Below are 21,750 nucleotides of genomic sequence, written 5' to 3' on the forward strand. Positions count from 1 at the left end.
GGGTAGAATCAAAGGATTGCTTTTTAAAGGCAACAAGTGTTAGAAGCGGTTCTCCATTCCATTCACTCTGGCTCTACAAGTGCTTTGAAACAGCCTAAAGGTGGCATAAGCACTAAACATGCGGTTACTAATATACGACTACGGCCCGTTTGCGAATTTGACACATTTCAGCATTTCCGGAGATACGAAGGACTACAAAGTTTTGCGAGAAGCCAGTACAGAGAATGGTCAATCAAAAAAAAAAAAAAAAAAAAAAAAAAAACAATGAAATTGACAATTCACCAACATAAAAAGAAAAGGGTTGAATTACTTTACCACCATTTTTAAGTAAAACCAGCGCACAAGTTCGTAACTTCTTGCAGTATGCCAAACAGAGGCACTTGTGCTTTAAAGTATTCTAATCTTGTAGTGGTCGACCATAAACTATGTTTTGGGGAACCCCGGGGTAATCTGCAAGGCTTGGAGCACCCTGGAACTTCTTAGAAAATGAAATATTATCCGATTAATAACGTGTATAAATAATTGGGAGCTACACATTACGTTTGCGTCCCCGGATTGATTCTTCGGGTGAATTAAACAATAGAATATGAACGATGGGTGGCTTCAGATGAATTTAGAAAAGCTACAACCCTTCCAACTAAAACAAATTGATTTTTTTAATATTTGTGAATTAAATAAAATATTTTGTCATGTTTGTGTATTTGTTTGATGGACGCTGGTTCCTGTATTTGCGTGTTGTTTTGAGGCTCAACTCATTACATACATGAGGCAGTGCTTGAAACTGAAAAATAAAAGTGCAGGTACTCTGTACCAGAGTACCCGCTTTTTTTCTGAGAATTGCTGGTACTCTACAATTAAACGCATTGCATTTCTCTTGAGAAGTGCCAGTAATCTCCTCCTCAAAATAAAAAAGTGCCGGTACTCCGTACCGGACAGTACCAGCCCATTTAAAGCACTGATTAGGGGTCCCAGGATTACAATAACGTGGGGGTTCACAGAAGTCAAAAGGTTAGGAATCACTGTTCTGAGGAAAAGGGAGTATGCTCTAGAAGTTCATTGAGAAAGAATAACAAAATGACACTTCAACAGGTATCCCACCAAAGTATACACCACAATGGATGGTTGGGCTGAAAAGATGGGGGAACTGCAGTGATTTAAACAGATGTCGACTAACCATGGACATCTCACCAGGATTTTTCTCATCCAATGACAAGTTACAAGACCTTGCTACCAAATGTAGCAATGTTGGAAGGAACAAAGGTCTGCAGCATAACCTCATACTGTTATTTCACACTTCAAGAATGTGTAAGGAAAGGAAAAAATGCCAAAAGTTCAATTCAAATTAGAATGTTGGGAGCTCCATTGGGACAATTGAGTAGCTCCAGCTTATAATGGCTGGGAATACCCAGGAGCTTCAACATTCCAATGTTGGTCTTCCCTTCTTAATTTAGAACATTCTTTCCTTAGTGGCTGAAATGGTCTAATAGCCTTACAGCCCTTCTGCCATTGCTTATATCGGTTGTTTAAGGCCTTTGCCTGTGGCTCAGGCCTATAACTCAGGTTCAGGGCCTTAACCGAGCGAGTTATATATGGAAACCTTCCTTGTGACAATTCGAACAGCTAATGTAATCAATCAATCAATCATGCCATTTGTATAGCGCACTACTCACCCGGGAGGGTCTCAAGGCGCTTGGGGGGAGGGGTATGCTACTGCTCGAACAGCCAGGTCTTGAGTTGTTTCCTGAAGGCGAGATGGTCCTGGGTCAGCCGAAGGTGGATGGGGAGGGAGTTCCAAGTCTTGGCAGCCAGGTAAGAGAAGGATCTTCCTCCGGCGGTGGCTCTTCGGATGCGTGGTACGGCTGCGAGGGCGAGGCTGGTGGACCGTAGCTGGCGGGTGGGCGTGTAGAAGGTCAGGCGGTCGTGGAGGTACTTGGGGCCCAGGTCGTGGAGAGACTTGTGTGCGTGGGTGAGGAGCCGGAACGTGATCCTCTTGTCGACAGGGAGCCAGTGCAGGTTCTTCAGGTGGCTGGAGATGTGGCTGCGTCGGGGGACATCCAGGATGAGTCGGGCGGAGGCGTTCTGGATGCTTTGGAGTCTTTTCTGTAGCTTGGCTGTGGTTCCGGCGTAGAGGGCGTTTCCGTAGTCCAGTCGGCTGGTGACGAGTGCCTGGGTGACAGTCTTCCTGGTCTCGGTCGGGATCCAGCGGAAGATCTTGCGAAGCATGCGCAGGGTGTTGAAGCACGATGAGGAGACGGCGTTGACTTGTCTGGTCATCGAGAGGGAGGGGTCCAGGATGAAGCCCAGGTTGCGTGCGTGGTCGGTTGGCTTGGGTGCGGTGCCCAGGGCTGGGGGCCACCAGGAGTCGTCCCAGGCGGAGGGCGAAGATCCCAGGATGAGAACTTCCGTCTTGTCAGAGTTCAGTTTCAGGCGGCAGTCCTTCATCCACTCGGCGACGTCTTTCATACCTTCGTGTAGGCAGGTTCTGGCGGTGTCGGGGTCTCTGGTGAGGGAGAGGGAGAGGATCAGCTGGGTGTCGTCGGCGTAAGATGATGTTGAGGTTGTGCTGGCGTGCGATGGCTGCGAGAGGTTTCATGTAGATGTTGAAGAGGGTGGGGCTGAGTGAAGATCCTTGCGGGACGCCGCAGATGACTTCGGTGGCCTCGGAGCAAAACGGGGGGAGGCGGACTCTGTGTTCTTTCGGCGAGGAACGAGATGATCCACTCCAGTGCCTTCTCTTGGATACCGATGTTGCTGAGGCGCTGGACTAGGGTGCGGTGGCAGACCGTGTCGAACGCAGCGGAGAGGTCCAGGAGGATGAGGGCCACTGTTTTCCCCCTTGTCGAGCAGGGTCCGGATGTCGTCGGTGGCTGCGATGAGGGCGGTCTCGGTGCTGTGGTTGGCTCTGAAGCCGGACTGCGAGGGGTCGAGGGATTCGTTAGTCTCGAGGAAGGCGGTCAGCTGTCTGTTGACGATCTTCTCGATGACTTTAGCAGGAAAAGGGAGGAGCGAGATGGGGCGGAAGTTTTTGAGATCGGTGGGGTCCGCTGTAGGTTTCTTCAGGAGGGCGCTGATCTCGGCGTTCTTCCAGCTCTCCGGGAAGGTGGCGGTGTTGAAGAAGGCGTTGATGATGTTCCGGAGTTGGGGTGCGATGGTGGAGTCGGCCTTGTTGAAGACGTGGTGTGGGCAGGGGTCGGTCGGTGATCCGGAGTGGATGGTGTTCATCGTGCGGGTTGTGTCTTCGGTGGTCACCGTGGTCCAGGTGCGAAGGGTGGCGGTGGGGGGCGTTGGTTCGACGGTTGGGTGCGTGGGTGGGGCGCCGAAGCTGTTGTGGATGTCGGCGATCTTGCGGTGGAAGAACGAGGCGAGGGAGTCGCAGAGGTCTTGTGACGGAGTGATGTCGTTGGTGCCGGTGCTGGGGTTGGAGAACTCCTTGACGATAGTGAAGAGCTCTTTGCTGTCGTGGGCGTTGTTGTCCAGTCGTTCCTTCAGGGATTTCTTCTTGGTGGTGCGGATGAGCTGGTGGTGCTTGCGGGTAGCGTGTTTGAGGGCGGTCATGTCGGTGCTCCGGTCGAGGAGCCAGGCTTTCTCGAGGGTGCGGCAGGTCTTCTTGGAGTCCTTGAGGTCGTCGGTGAACCAGGATGCCTTCTTGCTTCTGGGTCTGCTGGGAGGGTTCTTTAGTGGTGCGAGGTCGTCGGCGCAGGCGGTCAGCCACTGTGTGAAGTTGCGGGCTGCTTCGTTGGGGTCCGTTGTGTTGGCGGGTGGGCTCTGGCTGAGGGAGGTGGTGAGCTGGTCTGCGGTGATCTTACTCCAATTCCTGTGAGGTACCTGTGGCGGGTGGTGGTAGGTCGTGAATCTTTTGAAGCTGAAGTGGACGCAGCTGTGGTCGGTCCAGTGGAGTCCGGTGGCGTGGCTGAAGGTGATGTACTTGCTGGAAGAGAAGACGGGATCAAGCGTGTGGCCGGCGTAGTGGGTGGGGGTGTTGACCAGTTGCTTGAGTCCGAGGTTGGCGATGTTTTCCAGCAGGGCGGTGGTGTTGCGGTCCTTGTTGTTCTCCAGGTGGAAGTTGAGGTCCCCGAGGAGGATGTAGTCGGTGGAGGGGAGGGCGTGCGGGCTGATGAAGTCTGTGAGGTCTTCGCTGAATTGTGTGCGTGGTCCCGGGGGTCTGTAGACGAGGGTGCCTCTGAGGGTCGTCTTAGGGTCGGTGTGAATCTGGAAGTGGAGATGTTCGGCTGCGGCGAAGGAGTCGTTGGCGTCGGCCGTGATGCGGATGGTGTTCCTGTGGACGATGGCGATGCCACCTCCGGTCTGGTTGATGCGGTCCCTCCTGATGATCTTGTACCCGTCCGGGATGGCGATGGCGATGTCGGGTGCAGAGGAGGCGTTCATCCAGGTTTCCGTGAGGGAGGCGACGTCCGGTGATGTAGCGTCGAGGAGGTTCCAGAGTTCCACGGCGTGTCTGTGGACGGAGCGGGTGTTGATCAGGATGCACTTGAAGTGGTTGCTGCTGGTGTTTGTCTTGGCGGGTGCGGGGCAGGTTCGGAGGCAGGTGAACTTGCAGGTGCAGCAGGTGAAGGGTCCGTGGGTGCGTCTCGGGGTGGCTCGGCAGCAGGCATGGGTCCGGCCGGCATTGAGTGCGTTGAGAGTGGCGGCGTCGTAGGTCAGTCGGGTCGTCTTGCCTCGGCGGGGAGGGCCAGGGGTCCTGGCGCTGGGCACGGGCCAGGCGCAGACGGGCTTACCTTTGGCGCACCTTCGGCGCTCAATCGGTGCTCCCGCTGCGCGCGGTCGCTCTAGGGGCATCATAAGTAAGGAGCCGGGAGGGAGGAGCAGCTGGGTGGCGGGAGCGGGGCGGCGAATGGAATCACAGGGGGGCGGGGCCGCAGGGAGTGGGAAATTCCCAGGAGCAGCGGGAAATTCCCAGGAGCAGCGAGCGAAGGAATCTGCAGCCAGGAGGCGGGCGGCGGCAGTGAGTGGGGAGACCAAGCCCTGTGGAGGGCTGAGCGGTCATGTAAAGATGGTTTTATGCCTTTCCAGATTAACAGTAGAAATGTTAAATAGAATTGTACCCAGAATCTATAAAATGTCCAGTGGAATCAAATATGGACTTTTGCCATCCAAATTTCCTTGTTATTTTAAAGTTTCAATTAACTACAACAGCCAATTCATTTTCACGTCTGAACCCGTGCCTTTAATGCCAGATAGCTCGAAACTGGAATTTGTGAAAGTAAAATGGTGTTCGTCAGTCAAAGAAACTATTAGCATTAAGAGCTACAGTGCTGCATGATGACCTAAGCGTCAATACACGACATAATACCTGTGCATTTTTTATTCAATCCATCCAAGATGGTTAAAAAAAGTATGTGAAAACAGATCAAGCAGACCAGTAGCAAATTGCAGGAGTGAGTAGTTGGGGCAGGGAGCAAAGAATATGTGCACGGGGGGAGAGGGGGGGGGGATGAAAGCCATTGAAGAAGAAGCAGGGAAATTAGATAGGCGAGAAACCTATCCCTCAAGAGCTAGGGGCTTATTCAGTGCCCCTTATTTGTATATATTTTAAAGTATTAGAGACAAGGTCTTTAACATACACTTTAGGCAAGACCTAAAAAAGGCATCTGCTGCTAAAATATCACTTTACAAAACTTGACATGTACCTAAACCCAAACACTTGATCCGAGAAGATGTAAATTCTAGAGTGTAAATTCTAGAGTTCCAAGAGCACATTGATGCAGCCTTCTGACTAGGAGGGAAGTGAGTGGCTGAATTCAGTAAAGCAACATTATTGGTAGGAGCCATATATGTATAGTCGACAGTTCGCAGCAGATTTTGGGTCCGATTCCTGCAGTTTGTCTAGGTTTGTACAGAGAAGATGGCAATTTATAGGCACAAAAACTTTCGGAAACTTCAAATATATATTTCAAGTCAAATTGTGCCTAATAAACACCAAGCTGCCATCCTTAACTTAGACCCGAATAATCAGATACATAACCTGAAGTCTATTCAGTTTCAGATTAATATCCTCACACGCTAGACTAGGAAAAAGGATTCCAGCTGTATCAACGTGTTCCCACCCAGCTAGCAGGTAGGACAGACAGCTGAAGGTGGCCTAGAACAGAATCCTGATATAGGGCCCAATTGAAATAGGTAATTTATATGCAGAGAACCCATGACGCTATCCACCTACACCCATGCAGAGATCTCACGGATAGAATTCACCATTTCCGAGTTAAAATCTGCCTGGATTTAGACCTATGAGGGGTAGAGTAGAGCCTTCTCCAATAAAATGTAAGTGGGTACAGTTATCAACTTCTTAGCTCTTTGTAGAGACCTTTGACACCAGAACAGATATATTTGTACAGAAAGTGATATGGAAAAGGAATGCAATACATTTTAAAATATATACAAATGTACTTTCCTCACTCCGCTTCCGCTAGGAGCATCACACTAACAGGACAACAAACACCAGCTCAAAATAGAAATAAAAATGAACATCCTATTAATTAATATTTCAAAGTTTGAAATATATTGTGTTCTCCATTCATAACAAATGTAATATGAATGCCCCTCTCGTGCTATCGGTCGTACAGAATGTATTACAAGCTTGGTTACATGTTAGGTAAATATTACACAATTGTATTTACGCTACCACTGAAATTAAATGAAATTAATAGTTGAACACATTTTAAATCCTAAAAATGCATCAGCAAGTTGTAAGTTTGAAAATATTCGCTGAATATAAATGTTGGCTATTGTAATTCGTTTTGGCAGTAGTGCTTACCCTAAAAATGCAAATGTTTATTTTGTGAACTGAAATGGTCTCACTGGTGTGCGTTTTTTATTTGCATGCATCTCCCGGAACTCCACCCATTTGTCATCAATTCTGGATTTTATCAATTCCTCGTCTCTCCCACATGTCCAACTAAACCCATACCTCGTGAGCAGAGACCGCTCAAGAAAAAATATGAGAGGCAGAGATCTTTAACCCCACAACTAATGCAAGCCTACTTGGAGGTACGGCTGGCGAGCGCATAGTAGCGATGGAACGGCTACACTACTGCTCCCAAAAGAACACCGGGATCAGACCATGAAAATCATGCAGCCAAACTGCCTGAATCTTAGCTAACAGCTCTGTAAAGCCAACATTGAAAGCTCTGCAACGCCTCCCAGTGGTAACAAGAATCACATTCAAGTCCACTTTACCTTACTTAGGTTTATACATGGGACAAAGCAACCTGCAGAGCCTGGCCCCTGTTCCAGGTCAGCCAGGACCATTAATTTCGAAACTAACCTTCAAGAACAAGCCTTTAAAGGGTAAAATGTAGTAAAGGAAAATGATGCCAAGTCCACTTAGTAGTTAAGATCCTTTATTCAGGTTCCTTCCAGGTTAGACAGACAGGTTAAGATTGTAGGTAGAACAGAGAGAACCCCACCAGGAGCTCGCTGTTGGCAGCTCAGCCTCAGATGACCAACTGCCACAATAGGTAATAGAGAGGCACAGTGAGCTAGAGAGAGACCCTGGCATTCTATGATGTCATAGGAATAACTGGCATTCTATGATGTCATAGGAATAACAGTACTATCTAGCCAGAGAGGAACAGTGAGGAGAACATTTACCACATAAAACAAGGAACTGCTGTGCGGGGTCTCGGAGTTCAATTCATAATAGAAAACGTGCTGTATTGTAGCTCGACGAGATGGACTGTCTCGTTTATTTATTGTGTTACGTATAGTGTGACCCACTTCAGTGCATTTCTGGGGAGTGAACCACAGCATCCTTAAGAGTGAGGCTCCGGTACCGCGGTTTTTTCCACGCTGTGCTTGTGGCGAGAGAGGAGAAACAGTAGCCGGGCCACCAGAAATGGCTGATCAATGTCCACTGACAGCCAACTGGCTGCACCGCGGCTTGACTCGATACAATGCCCTAGAGGCCGAGCCGTAGGACTTGCTGCTGCAACCGATTTTACAAAGACACGGGAAAACGAAAACAAATTTTTGATGATGCGATTACAGTGAATAACGGGCCGTCTGTGGCATCGTCTTTCACATTTTACCTCTGAAAAGGGAGTACGCGCTTTTTTTTTAAGTTCACTGTATGCTGGGCAGAAGCTTTGTGAGCGACAGATGAGGGGATACTGTTCAAGCATTTGAGGGCTTGGCGTTGAAGCACAGTAGAGACCTTTTATGTACACTTCCCAAGCCATCTCCCAGAGTCGAATAGCTTGTTGAAACAATGCACTCCCCAAATAACCCCGAGGTGGTTTCAGTTGTCCTGCTTAGCGCTGGCATGCCTCCGGGAAGCCATGCGCTTTACAAGCGGTTAATTCATTCATTCACTCGGCAGAAAACATGCCCATGTGAACATAGTACACCTAATAGCCTTCAGTCTGCACACCACAAATAGGTTTTAAACCCACACTATATTGACTCGGAGTCCAACTCAGACAATAAACCGCCCCGCAGGACAGAATTAATTTCATGTCTTTGATTTATCACTGCGAGGACAAGACTACAAGCATTACGCAAACTATTCGGGAATCCGTCTGCCCCGTGAAATGACTGCTGCTGAAAAGTAGTACTCGGTCTGAAAACTTATTTAAGACTCTTCTAGGCTGCTCTTAACCCCAGTCCATTCACGAGGTCGTGAAGAACATCACTTGCCCACATAGAAAGCGACAGTTCCCTCTTTCAGCGAGAGCATCAGGCTGCACTCTGCGGTGCTTGAACATGGGGGTCCGTTGGATCTGAAACCCAGTTTTAAATGAAACGCTGCTGGTTATGCAGCAGATGGCAAACAGCAGCCATGTGCCAGTGGAAAAGGCAGGCATATCAAAGTTCTCGTCTACAGGCAAGACTGCTCCTGGCTGGAAGCATCTAAAGCGCCTATGGCTTTGAGAAGTAGCCTCTAGGTGTTAACATTCGCACTTTAGCAACATTTTCTATATAAAAGGATCAGCACACGAACAAACCGCGAGAGGGCGTGTTAAAGGAAAGCGTGTAGCGCCGACTCAACGACCTCATTCGACCCCAGCGCACCTATTACAATATCTATAAACAAGGAACACCGGTGGGCGTCGGGGCGCTGCAAGAATCGGTTGAAGCATGCGGAGTTGTAACATACTAAAGGGCAAATTAAACAGCTAGGTTAAAAACCTGCGTTAACAGCTAAGCTTTAAATTTAGAGATGTCAAATAACGGATCATAGACCTTTCGTTAGATGGATTGTTACTACACTAGAGGAGGGGGGGGGGGGGGGGGGACTGCTGTAGGACCGTTCTTTTTAGGTGCAACTTAAAGTCCCCATCTTTTAAGATTAGAGTTTTCTGGAAAGTGCCAAAACCCGTTCAACAGCTGTCCAAATACCCACTTATGGTGAGCTTGGCGAAAACGGTGAACGTACTTCTGCTATTTATTAGCATAACCTAACCTTAACATGGTAGGAGAAAAGAAATATTTTCTAAAGATATTTAACACAATACGTAACACTGCCTGGTGCTCGCTGCTGGCACCAACGTCCTCGTCCCAGGCCCCCTCTTCCGGCCCCACTGCTGGACTCTCCCAGCCTGGGGCTCCGCCTCCATGGAATTCTTTTGTGGGGGGAGGGCTAGGAATTAGGAATGCTCAGCTTGTTGAGTTTAAAGGCCCTGGGCAGGGGGATGGGCTGGAAGCAATCTGAAAAGATAGCAAGGCGGTTGGGGGTGGGTACATGGGGGTCAAATCAACCTGGTGGTCTGTTCTGGAAGGACGGAGAGCCCTGGTGGCAAAAGAGAAGACAGTTCATGCACGTGATGCGTGGGCTACATACACAAGCGGTAATGTTTAGGATTATAAATCGTCCACATGGGAGCCAACGTAGCCGCCCCCCAACCACTTTCTGTCTGGGATAAGTGTTCTGCGTATAAACCCTAATAAAAACCCCGAGACAGCACGGTAGTGGGCTGCTATCACAGGTTACTCGATACAAATCAATGCGAGCCAGGCGATAAAGGCACCCATTTACAGGACAATGCCCAATACATTGAACAGCCATATGCCAAGGATCACACGGCAAGACTTCATTGGTAGCTAGGATCCCTTTCAGGGGTTCCATTTCCGAGGTTGCTAATCAGTGAGGGTCCGTCCGCTGATAGCCACGCCCAGTGCAATGTGTACGTGTTTCACCGCCGGTTTTGGTGCAGATTCTGGGGCTTACGCCCGAGTTTGCGGTGCTTCGAGGACATGGGATGAAACCCTGAGCATAAAGGGCTACATGCCGAAGCCCGTTAATGCATATGGGGACGACGGATTCCCCGGGGCGACACACCCGCATGGAGGGATAGACAAGAATCTCTGATGTGGGGTTGGGTTCGGTCTGAATCGGCTCGCTTCCTCGGAAAGAAATCTCTCCACAGAGAGCTGCGGGACAGGAGCTCGTGAGGTACAGACGAGGGGATGGGGTGGACGAAGTCAGCTCTTTTCTGGGGTGGAAACTCATCACGTGGCCAGCGGCGAGACCCTCTGAAGTCTCCCTCCTCCCCCAATTACGCATACACCACTAAGCGCTACACAGCACAGTAGCTGTGCGCGGCACGGATCTCATTGCTCTTTAAGGGTTAAATCTTACAACATGAGCTAGAGACGTGTCACCTCTATGGAGAGGGCTTAAATAAGGCAAGACCCAGCGCTTCACAGTGCGTTACAATAGGAATTAAGACACAGAAATGGCCTCTTTTTAAAAACCCACTCTAACGCAGAGGGGTGGAATATCTTGAAAAGCGAACATAGTTAATCAAGGCTGTAGCAGCACTAAAACACCTGCGACCGGGATAAAACTAAAGACAGAAGGAACGATAGAAAAATAAAAAAAACGAAGTAAGCGCCGACGCACGGTACGATTTTTTGGGTGGAGAAGGAACACAGAACAAGCAGGAGGTTGACATAGTGCAGACAGTTATTAAGTTAGAACAGAAGGTGGAAAACGGGGACAGGTCGAGGCTGCATCTTTAAATACCTGGAATGTTGCTCTTTTTGGATACAAGCCATTTAATAACAAGAACGGTCCCTTCTTTAAACATCCACGAACTCGGGAATAGAAAGGACACTCATACTTTTGGGGGGGCAGGGGGGTATAGTACAGCAGAGGATAATAGGTGTTTAAATAGGCGCTTAATTATATTAATTAGTTGGATCAAAAACCTCGAACCAAACATAGTCCAGCGTTTTAATACAGTAGCTACACCCCACAAAAATAAACACATGGAAAACAAAACTGTATTAAAATTAAGTTCTTGGGTTACATGTTAAAACAATTACAAGAACATCCGCTTACAATACACGGGTACAGCTGCTCTAAAATGCTAACAAATTGGTGAACAGGTTGGGAAGTTTTAAAAACGACTTACAGATACAGAACAGGACCTTTGTACATCCTACCCAAACCAAACTCGACAGCAGACTATCCAGTGTCGAACTGCAATTATCCAAATAATGGCAATCATATTATAACGACCCAGAAAGTCAGACTTGATTATATTTTATGTACGCTGAATACATTACAGTCCAAAATAAGAACACTGGATTACAAAAGGGATCAAGTACGTTATTGCCATTTCGAAAGCACTGACTTGGCACGGACTTGTCTCTTCGAAAAAACAAAACTACTTCAGAAAACAGCCATTATAAGGAAAGAAAAAATAAATCTAAATAGAATGTATTGTTAACTTCTTTACAACTTCTAATATATCTGCCCAAATCGCTGCTTTTGCTCACGTCTTAAACGTGAAACTTTAATGTACTAAACCGACATTGAGGTGATTTTACATTTAAATCTCTTTAAAAACCACCAAAAACATTTAAAGTGTGTACTTCTACAAAACCCTCAGCATACGTTAATATTCCATAACTGAAAATTATAAAACATGAATTTCTTTAAAAAAAGGGGGGATACATTTCTTTACTGTCACTTTGAGGAAACACTTAAACGATTCAAAACGGAACACAGTCCAACAACCAGGTCTTAACCCGACAAGACACAAAAAACTAATCAAACTTCATTTCAGATCTCACTAGACATAGTAAAACATCCGCATAATCACTACACCATGCCTTAAACTTACAATGAAAACTTTCACAACAGAAACATGTATAATAGAAAAGAAAACTGCAAAAATCGCAAATTGAGATCTACCTTTACGGAGGCAAAAAGTACGAAGTAAACTTTCCAGAACATAAACAATATATGTAAAGCCAACCCAAACCTTTTTAAAAAGCACACTTTGAAACCAAAGCCCCTGAAAGGTACATTAGATATAAACAACTGGCCAAAATTATAAAATTCTACAAACAAAAACCCGACGTGCAGCAGCACCCACTCATAACCGGATCTGCATTGAAAACAAATCCACATTAATACCTTTCTCCAGCATCACTGTTCGCCTTTCAGAACATTAAACCTCACACCACGCATAAAGACAGACATTACTTGGCTTAACCAACTAATAAAAAAACAGAACTTCCATACATAGCCATTTCTATTAGTTCTCTGTTAAAAACACGGAATAATGCTCTACAAGTATATAAGACAGTTGCTTAAGCAGAAACTCAACGAAATCCATTTCCCAAATGCACAAGTGATTTCCCGGACGGTGACATTACCCACTAGGGGTGGTACACGCACGCCCAGACACGAATCCACACGAGCACAGATTTTAAAGCTGAAACATTGCAGTGGGTGACACGTCCCCCATACTTCAGAGCTTTCGAGACCCAAGAGTGTGAACGATGAGAGCTCAGGACCCCCGGAGGGCACTGGGTGGGGCCCGGCGCTTTCAAGGTAAGCCCCCCCCTTACGGTCTTACGCTATAGCTGAGAAGAGGACCGCAGTAGGCGTCGGGAGGAGCACGCGGTACACTATAGTAGGCGGAGCACGCAGAGGGCACCTCCCACCACAGTCCTACCTCGGTATCGGCCGGGCGTCTCTTTAGTGAAGTCTGGGTGTTGTGGCCGGTAAACCACCCCAGACCGAAGGTGGGTCCCTTTCTTTGGGCGGGGCAGGCCGGCACGGTACCCGCGCCACAGCTGAAGAAGCTCCGGGGCGCAGGCGCAGCCCCGCCCGTGGCGTGCAGGGAGGCACCTTCCATTCATAAAAGCACTCGAGTGCTATTCTTGGCTGGAGGTCCTCCCAGCTATTAACAGCCCGTCCCACACAGGCTGGGAAGGAGGGGGTCCCCTAGCCAGGCTTCCTCGCACTGGCCCCGTGGTCTCCCGTCCCGTATCTGCCACTCCCCTGCCCGAACGACACTTCGAGCGTTATTATTCATCTGTTTTACCAAAGGCGTCCCCCCACCCCACGGTGTAAGGAGCTGGTTTGCGGGCGAAAAGGGGTTGCAAGAGTGCTAGGATACCGGAGCACAAATGACAACGTGTTTTTTGCATAAGGTGAACGTACGCCTCAGATGTGTCTGATACATACTCAACATGACATTGGTGGTGTATGAACGCGCCTGCTGAACTCCTACATTTTGTGCGCCAAGAGGCGGGTAGTGCGCTCTACGTACAAATTAATTCTTATATAAATATACCACATTGATCTAGAAACCGATCAACTCTTTCGCCTGAGGAAAACCAGTGACCTGAGAATCTCAACAATTGTGAAAGCGACTTAAGAGCCCTGACCGCCCCCCATCCTGAGGGGGTAGGCGTGTTCTAAAGCTCCCCCAGAAGCCGCCCCCCTCCGGTACATATTACATAATAGGACAGGGCTCACTTGCCATTTTGGGAGGGAGGTGAAGGGCGCATGTGACAAACACCCGGACTCACGATTTGAGGGAAGGAAAACTGACGCCCCCACCCTTCTGCGGAAACTCAGGGTATCAACAAAAACAGCGAAAGGGGAAAGAAAAGATAACCAGAGGACAACTGAACTAACTGCCCGTTTTATATTATGTGGCACACCCCCCTACTATGTAGTGCTCGTTTTTTTCAGTTTAAATTGGAAAGGCAACCACCCGGTTTCGCCTTGTGAGCGTGGCTTCCTGCAACGTGGGGCGCGGCATTAGAAAACAATTTAAATATCAACGTGGAGGGTGGTGTGGAAGTTGTAAATAAAAACTGGGCGAGAAAAACAGCAACGCCAAAGCCACTGTTCCAGGGAGTGCTATAAGCAACTGCTCCCTCCTTGGGTCGAAAACACCAAATGGAAAATGGGTTAAGCTAGGGGTCTGCAAAATGTTCTGTAATAAGCGCTACTTCTTATGTTCAATGAATACCATCCTGAGCTACTGTTCTTACCATTGTAATAGTGAGCATATCAGAAGAGATTACATTAGCGACCACCCTGTACAAGATTACTAGCAGTTATCACATCTGCCACAGACAGGGTTGGTTACCACCAGCAATGTCAAAAAGGTTTTATGAATTTGGAATGCCTCTTACATGGGTACAACACAAGTCAGCTGTAAAACCCCTGGAACTAAGCTAATAATCATAGTCATAAGTATCCCTGATGCTGCATGATTTATTACACAAATAGCTTTTCTACTTTACAAAGACATCTCAAAACATCAGCTTATGAGTTCTGAAAATACACACATTTTCTTCTCAGATACACTTACATTTTTGGTGTGCATTTATTAATTCATCCTAGCAAAAGCTTATAATTTAGTTGGCTGGGCTGCTCGAAATCTACTTAAAAAATGTAGCAGGAGAACTACCAGGAGCTCACAAGCTACTCGTTGGAGAAGCCGGAGTGAAGCAAAGATATAGAAACGAAATGCCAACAAACCAACTTTACAACAAGCCTTTTAAACATGCCCTTCAGGCCATTAAACCTACCAATCACACAGAAAGTCCCTGTGAATTAGGGCACACTTAAAACACGTGCCAGAAGACACTGTTTTAAAGACCAATTACAAAACTAGGTGCACATTTAGCGAGCAAGACAAAGTAAGGGTAGATGATGGACCTTCAGATGACATGCTATGTCACATCCAACACCAATCTATCACAAAGAGGAACTCAGAGGGAAAAGAAAGAACAGGGTTGCCCTCCACTCCGAAACCATCAACAATCAATGAACCCTGTCCTTTGGGCGTAAGTAATGTCAGTATATCTTGCAACAGACCAGTCACATGTTCATGATCTCTGTTACACTCCCCTATCCACTATCATTTCTTCGGGGGTATTTACTGCAATAAGTCCGGTATTTTTTAGAAAACATATTGGCCAACATATCTTGACAGTCGCCTAGAACAACAACACAGGATGTCTGAGACCTTAATCTATACAGTGCATCCACCACATGAGATTGAAAGCAGACAGATTCTGCAAAAAGCGTGTAAAGAACAGAATGACACCTCACGGGAACACCACCCTCGGGGCGACTGGCGAGTACTCACCTGACTGGGCCCCCTTTCTCATCACTGGTCGTCATTCAGTTCACAAGAAAAGGAAAAGTGTGTCCAAACAAAAACCAATTAGTGAAAAAGAACGTGGTAGCAGAACCAATAAATCGGCTTGTCACAAACAGATGTGATTAAAATCAACAGGCACACCTCTTTGCAATTTTATTCCTAAATATTAGGCGAAGAAAAGATAGTGGATAGGGGAGCGTAACGGAGATCATGAACATGTGACTGGTCTGTTGCAAGATATACTGACATTACTTACGCCCAAAGGACAGGGTTCATTGATTGATACATCCAACACCAAGTCAGACCCGTGCTTGCCAAAAGAGTAAGGGGTATAAGTCTTAGTTTCTAGTTTTTATAGATAATTACAGACAAAACAATGTATCCCCTGTCTGTATTTATTTTTAAATGCAGACAAATACAGAAAAAGTGTGCTTCTAGTGGGTGACTATGCTGTCCTACATGAATTCCAGGCAAACAGCTGAGCACAAAGACAGCATGTGGTGGTAAAAATAGGAACGAGTATGTCCTTAAATGCAGTAGCTTAACATGTGTATGTTATGCTAGTATTAGCATAACAAGTATATAATGATAATATTTAGCTTTGGGTTTAGTGTATTAAAGTAGGAGTGCAAGTTTCAGTTAAATAAATGTGGTGGTAAACCATACTCCGAGACTCCATTGACTCTCAAAACAAATACTAATAGCATGGAAAAAAAATATGGATAAACACAGTCACAAGTGTTAAAATAAAATACCACGAAAACGCGAGTCCTAATGCAGGGTTTCAGAAGAGGCAGACACAAAATTAAGGCAGGACAAATGGCGTCATTCTGTGTTTACACTAGGAACTTTAAAGCACTGCTGAACCAAAAAAAAAAAGCAGCCTTTGAAATCATATTTATAATTTCACTGGACAATAGCTCATTCTGTTCATCATTCTCGGTAAATTGAGCTGAAGTATTTTATTTATACAAAAAAACCTCGACTAGCTCTTTAAACATCCCCAAAACAGGAAATCAAATAAAACATGCATTGCTTCCCCATTTCTCACAAACCTGAAACAGTAAAACAGAGCCCTGTCACTCAAAACACATGACGTTTTTAAAGAGTGACTTTTTTTTAAAGTAGGTTCCTATAAGGCTTGCTTTGCCATTTCAAAGAACACTGCACCGGCATGGCGTTTTCAGGTATGAGATGATGGGGAGGAGGCAGACGCCTACACTGCATGGAGATGTAAACAGACTCCAGGCACACCCCACTCCTACTATACATAGTGAGCACAACCCAATAAATGGTACAATGACTCCAACAATGAAGCTGGGCAACAGCGCACCAAATAGATCTGGTTTTAGTTAGGCGTTATAAACACGCTTCATCGTCGTTACAGATACAACGTTTAGACCTGATAGAAAAACATAATACAAGGTTCCTTTCAAGATGTAATCCAGCATGAACGTTCTTTACTGGAAATTAAACAATAATAGCACTCCTTGCATTTTTAAACTACTTCTAAAAGTGGAGAGCTTGTCATCTGTATCACATTTAAAGTCAAACTTAAAGTCAAACCTAGGAAGCTGTGAATTAAATGTACCTAAAGCTCCTTTTCTGAGGCTAGTCTACTACAATGGCATGTAGGGTTTTACACAACTGTAGTGCTAGCAAGCGCATCACATAATTAAACAAAAATCAGCACAATATATACTAAGATTGGGCTGGATAAGACATGCAGGGTCTTCAGCACTTCATAAACACGAACTAGCAGCACTTTAAAAAGCTAAGCTTGTGGCACGTTTGTAATTCAACTTAAAATGACAAAGCGGTTCACAGGTGAAGTGAGACATTTTTGCATTGTAACCATACTTTATTTACAGTTTTAAATGGGGGGGGGACGCACCAGCGTTGCGTTTTCAAATCTAAGAAAAAGAGGACGCCCACACCCAAAGGAGAGCTGTAAACAGACTCCACGTACACTTCACTTGTAGCACATAAAGTGACCAGAACACAATTCAACCGACCCAAAAAAAAAATGAAGTTACGCAACAGTGCATGCACCAAGTGGATCTGGTTTCACTTCGGTGTCATGATGTATTAATTTTCTAGTTTGGACAGCTAAACCTGGATAGAAAACAATACAACGTACATTGTTATGGTTTTATCAAGCAGCATAACCATGTCTATTTTAAAGGTAACGCTTGAAGAATGGAAATGTAACATACTTTCTACAGGTTCAAGGCTCGAAGTACATGACTGCGTGGAGTCAAACGGTGTGGGCCTGGACACACTTACACAGTCAAATGTGTAAAAATGTTTTACTGAAATGGTTATATATGAACAAATGTGTGCAGTAGATGCACAGGCCTGTATTGCGAGTTTTAGAATATAGACTAATTGTACGGCCACGTGGTACAAAAAAATCCAACCCAATCAGTGAAAGAAACTACAATTGTATGTAACAATCATTGAAATAACGGCAATGTTTGTTATTGTCCTTGATAAAACAAACGGTATATGCAAAGCTGACCTCAACAATCTTTTGAAGCGTGTAATTTGTCGATCATGGGCTGCACAAGAAATTAACTAGTCAGCAAAACCAGGCACAAAACAATACCACTGTAAACAGGCTACGTGTGTTCTGTGGCGCTTTACTTTAAGAACAGCCAACATAAACCCAAGAAAGAGCCCTTTCTAGTACACAATATACGAGCAAACACGTGGGAAATAAACAAAAAAAACAGTAATGAGCCTTAGCCGAAGCATGCCCTAATCCATGCATGGATGGTTTACGCACCCAAACACATACGTAGTCCACACGTTAAACCGAAATAAACAGCACCCTTTATGTGTTTGTGATGCGATGATGCTATGTAGGAAAGCATCCTCACATATGTTTTGCTGTTGAAAAGGCCGGAGAACCAACAGAAAAATGTGCCTACACCCGCGGAAGGCTGATTGACACACTGGCTAATATTTGGATTTCAAACATTCTGATCAACAACTCACCAATCCAACCCATTTAAAAGTGGTCTCCACTACATGGTGTTAGTGGGGCCAGCATAGAAAACACTGCAGGCAGAATATGGCGAAATAGGTTCAAGTAAGGGTCGAATCCCCAACGTAACACTGGCTCGAAGTTTCGCCATGATGGGGCCTGCTAGAGAGCCTATCACTCCACATGTGGGGGGATGGATGAGGCGCACAGCCCACCCAACCACATGGTTTCTCTAGCCAACCCGGATGTTGTTGCTCAATAACCCGCTGGGAGTTCCTCTTCTCTCACAAGATGGGGTCAGAAATAAACAAAATGGCACCAACGACAGGTCCTCGCATGCCCCGACCTAATAGTAACTTGGCAGCACCTCCCCGTGGCGCGTTACCCAAAGCTCACATAATAATCCCACCGCATAAACAGAGTAAAATGAGTTTCCCACCAACATTTCAAATTATCGTGCTTGGTTTAACAGCCAGATCACGTGGACGGAAATGCAGCCAACATCAAAATATTTGACTACACAAGCACAGTTTCAATCCTTAATGGGGAGCAGGTGGCTAAAGTGCAGGGCATACATTTAGGGGTGCTCAAAGGGGTAACATTCAAATAACATTAAAACGTATTGTTTTGGCCAATAAAGTAGAAGAGGCCTGTGCATGGGGCTTGCATACAAATAATATGCCATTCTGTAATGCTTTATTTTATCAAGTTTGGGGGCCTCTGGGGGAGTACTCGGCATGGCGTGGAATATGCTCTCTTGACGTCACTGTCCACAATAGTTTGGCACGACACACCTTGTCACCAACATGTCTACTGCTGTGCCCATCAAAATAGTGACATCACTAAATGATATGTTATTCTCACACTCAAATTTTAATTTACTCCCATGCATACATATCTGTACACAAAAGCGCATGTACATTTAACACGTTTACATTCAAATCAATTTTAGAAAGTGCAAAAAATGTATGCCAACACCATTAACCGTCACATATGTTTAGACGTTAATTTACATGCATTCCTTGATCATACAACAAAAAATTAGGACGGAAATCACTGCAATCAAAATATCCAGCTAAGGAAAATTAGAATATTTAAAGTTTTGCATTAAAAAAAAAAAAAAAGAAGCGATGCCGTCACGTGACTGACAAAAAACCACAGAAGGGGTGGCCTACGCAAACAGGATACAACTGCCAAGAGAAAACAGAAGCCTCGCCATTCAGGGAATCAAATGAGCGGGCTAACCAATGCATATTGCACAGAGAATGCAATCGCTTATTCTAACTACCTTCGAAGGAAACCAACCATGTAATCAATGGTAACTATGCACAAACCAAAGGATGGAAAAGAAACTGACAAAAAATCCAAGAATACTTCACAAAACACACTGGAGTCAGACTAGTCTGTAGAAAGGTTGTGAATTAAAATGTATACAGGTGGAAACTGAAGGCTGCCTATGGTTCTGATCATTACACATTTCCTTCCACAAACAACGTATATAAACGACCAGACTTGAGGCGCTTGATGCACATTTCAAAACACGAATTACACTACAGGCCACATAGCCTTTTAAACAAGGATTTAATTCATTAGAACGGGTCTGTGATTACAACAGTGAACAATGGATGGAGCAGTCTCACGTTTGCCACTTTAGTCCCAACAAAAAAACACGTACAAGTAAATTAGAAAAAAATTAATTACCTTTGTTTTTTAGGGACAGAGTGCTCGATCTCTAGCTGTTTTCCGTGTAACTCCACTTTCCCTAAATAAAATAAAAATAAAAAAAGACTTGTTTTTCCCTATTAAATTACGGATAGGCTGCCACAACAAACGCGAGCGAGGAAATGTGTAGGCCTAACGAAGGGGCCCAAACAATGCAACCTCCCCCCAACCCAAGCCCGGGGACAGAAGCCAACCGACATGCCATCCCAACCCCGCCCCCTCCAAAATGCAGAATCAGTCTAATGGAAAGCAAAGCGTGTATATTTTTATTTGAGCTGCTTCGCCTGTAGATACTGGGCGGCTCCCTTTCAGCGGGCCCGTTTGAAGGTTCTACAAAGTGGCCGTGTTCCCTAAAGCTTTTGTCGTGGAATGTGTACACTATGAACGTACACCCAAAGTAGGGGGGTCGTGTTTTCCCGTCTCTCGTGGTCTCTGCCTTGGTTACAGAAGTTTGCGAGGCAGCATGGCGACTTTGGGTCTTGTATCTCACGCCTCAGGATATTATGGGCAATAACATCAGCCGTACACACGGTGGGTGGGGGCTGGCTACGAATCGTCCCTCACCGAACTCATGGCTTCGAATCTCCCTGCCGAGGCCTTTGGGCTTGGTGGAAAACATAGGAAGAAGGAGCAGAACTTGGGCAAGGGTTAGGGGTTGGTGCAGACGTCCTGGTTGCGCCCAGACCACGCCGCCACGGGGAGGTGGAAGGGTAGGAGAAGGGCGCGTGACGGGACCCTTAGCCCACCATGCGCGACCCAAACGAATGAGGAGGAGGATTCCGAGAGGGGTGGGTACAAAATGCTCCTACACAAGCGATGCCCTACGACAGCCTTTCACTTTACCTTCTTGTCAACACATATCTGGAAAGGGTGGGGGCGAGAGGGGCTGCGCCGTGTGGCTGGAATTGGCTTGCAGGGACGGGAACCCACATGAACTCTCGGCGCTTACGGGTGAAAGGTCTACCTCCGGAAGGGACACGATACGGAAGGTACACAGACCCTGTGTGCATGCAAGGAAGCACCCTCTTCTCCTACCACGTGAGAGTGCGAACAGGGCCAGGGCGCTGCAGTGTGGTAGAGGAAGTGTGTGTGCGATAAACAAGCAGAATGAAAACTAGCCGGCAAAGCGTAGGGCCTTACCCGAGAAAGTTTCGATGGCCTTCATGGCCCATTGCTCGTCGGGACAGTCCACGAAGGCATAGCCCGCCTTGAGAAGGAACTGGCCGGCCACGGGGATGTGCTGTTCCTGGAAGACCCGCTCCAGGTCTGGCGCCGTGACGGCCTCACTCAGGTTCCCAATGTAGAGCTTGTTCATGGCGGGGCCCCGGGGCTGGCTCGGCGGTGCAACGGCGGCAGCACGGGCAGGGCTGGGGCTCTGACTATGGCGGGCTATGGCTCCTTTCCTCCTCCTCCAGCCCCCGGCCCCTTTGAGTTCTCCTCCCACCCCTCAATCTGTCACAGGACCTTCCCGGCCCCGCGTTGGCGCCGCCTCTAAATAAAATCGACCTGAAAAATGGGCTGAAAATTGTTTTGTGTAAGGAGGGGGAGGGGAGACACGTGGTTTGTTAGATGGAGGAGCCACCTCCTTTTTTGGGTGGGTGGTGAGAAGGGAGTGTCCTCTCTCCGAGGGAGGGGGCTGTAGGCTGAGAAGGGGGGGGG

General features: G+C 46.7%; 1 protein-coding gene across 4 annotated transcripts in view; it reads right to left on the reverse strand.

The window, feature by feature from the left end:
• The window catches only part of IGF2BP1 (insulin like growth factor 2 mRNA binding protein 1), a 1,614,238-nt gene that overhangs the window by 389,360 nt on the left and 1,203,128 nt on the right, over nucleotides 1-21,750 (reverse strand). For 3 of the 4 annotated variants that reach the window (XM_078645534.1, XM_078645532.1, XM_078645535.1), the window contains one exon: nucleotides 20,071-20,131. In XM_078645534.1, the coding sequence (XP_078501660.1) occupies nucleotides 20,071-20,131 (61 nt within the window). Of the gene's footprint in view, nucleotides 1-20,070; nucleotides 20,132-21,231; nucleotides 21,657-21,750 lie in introns of those variants that run through there. The other variant, XM_078645536.1, reaches the window with a different exon arrangement.

Source organism: Lissotriton helveticus, chromosome 5_1 (genome assembly GCF_964261635.1).
Source record: "Lissotriton helveticus chromosome 5_1, aLisHel1.1, whole genome shotgun sequence".
Taxonomy (NCBI): domain Eukaryota; kingdom Metazoa; phylum Chordata; class Amphibia; order Caudata; family Salamandridae; genus Lissotriton; species Lissotriton helveticus.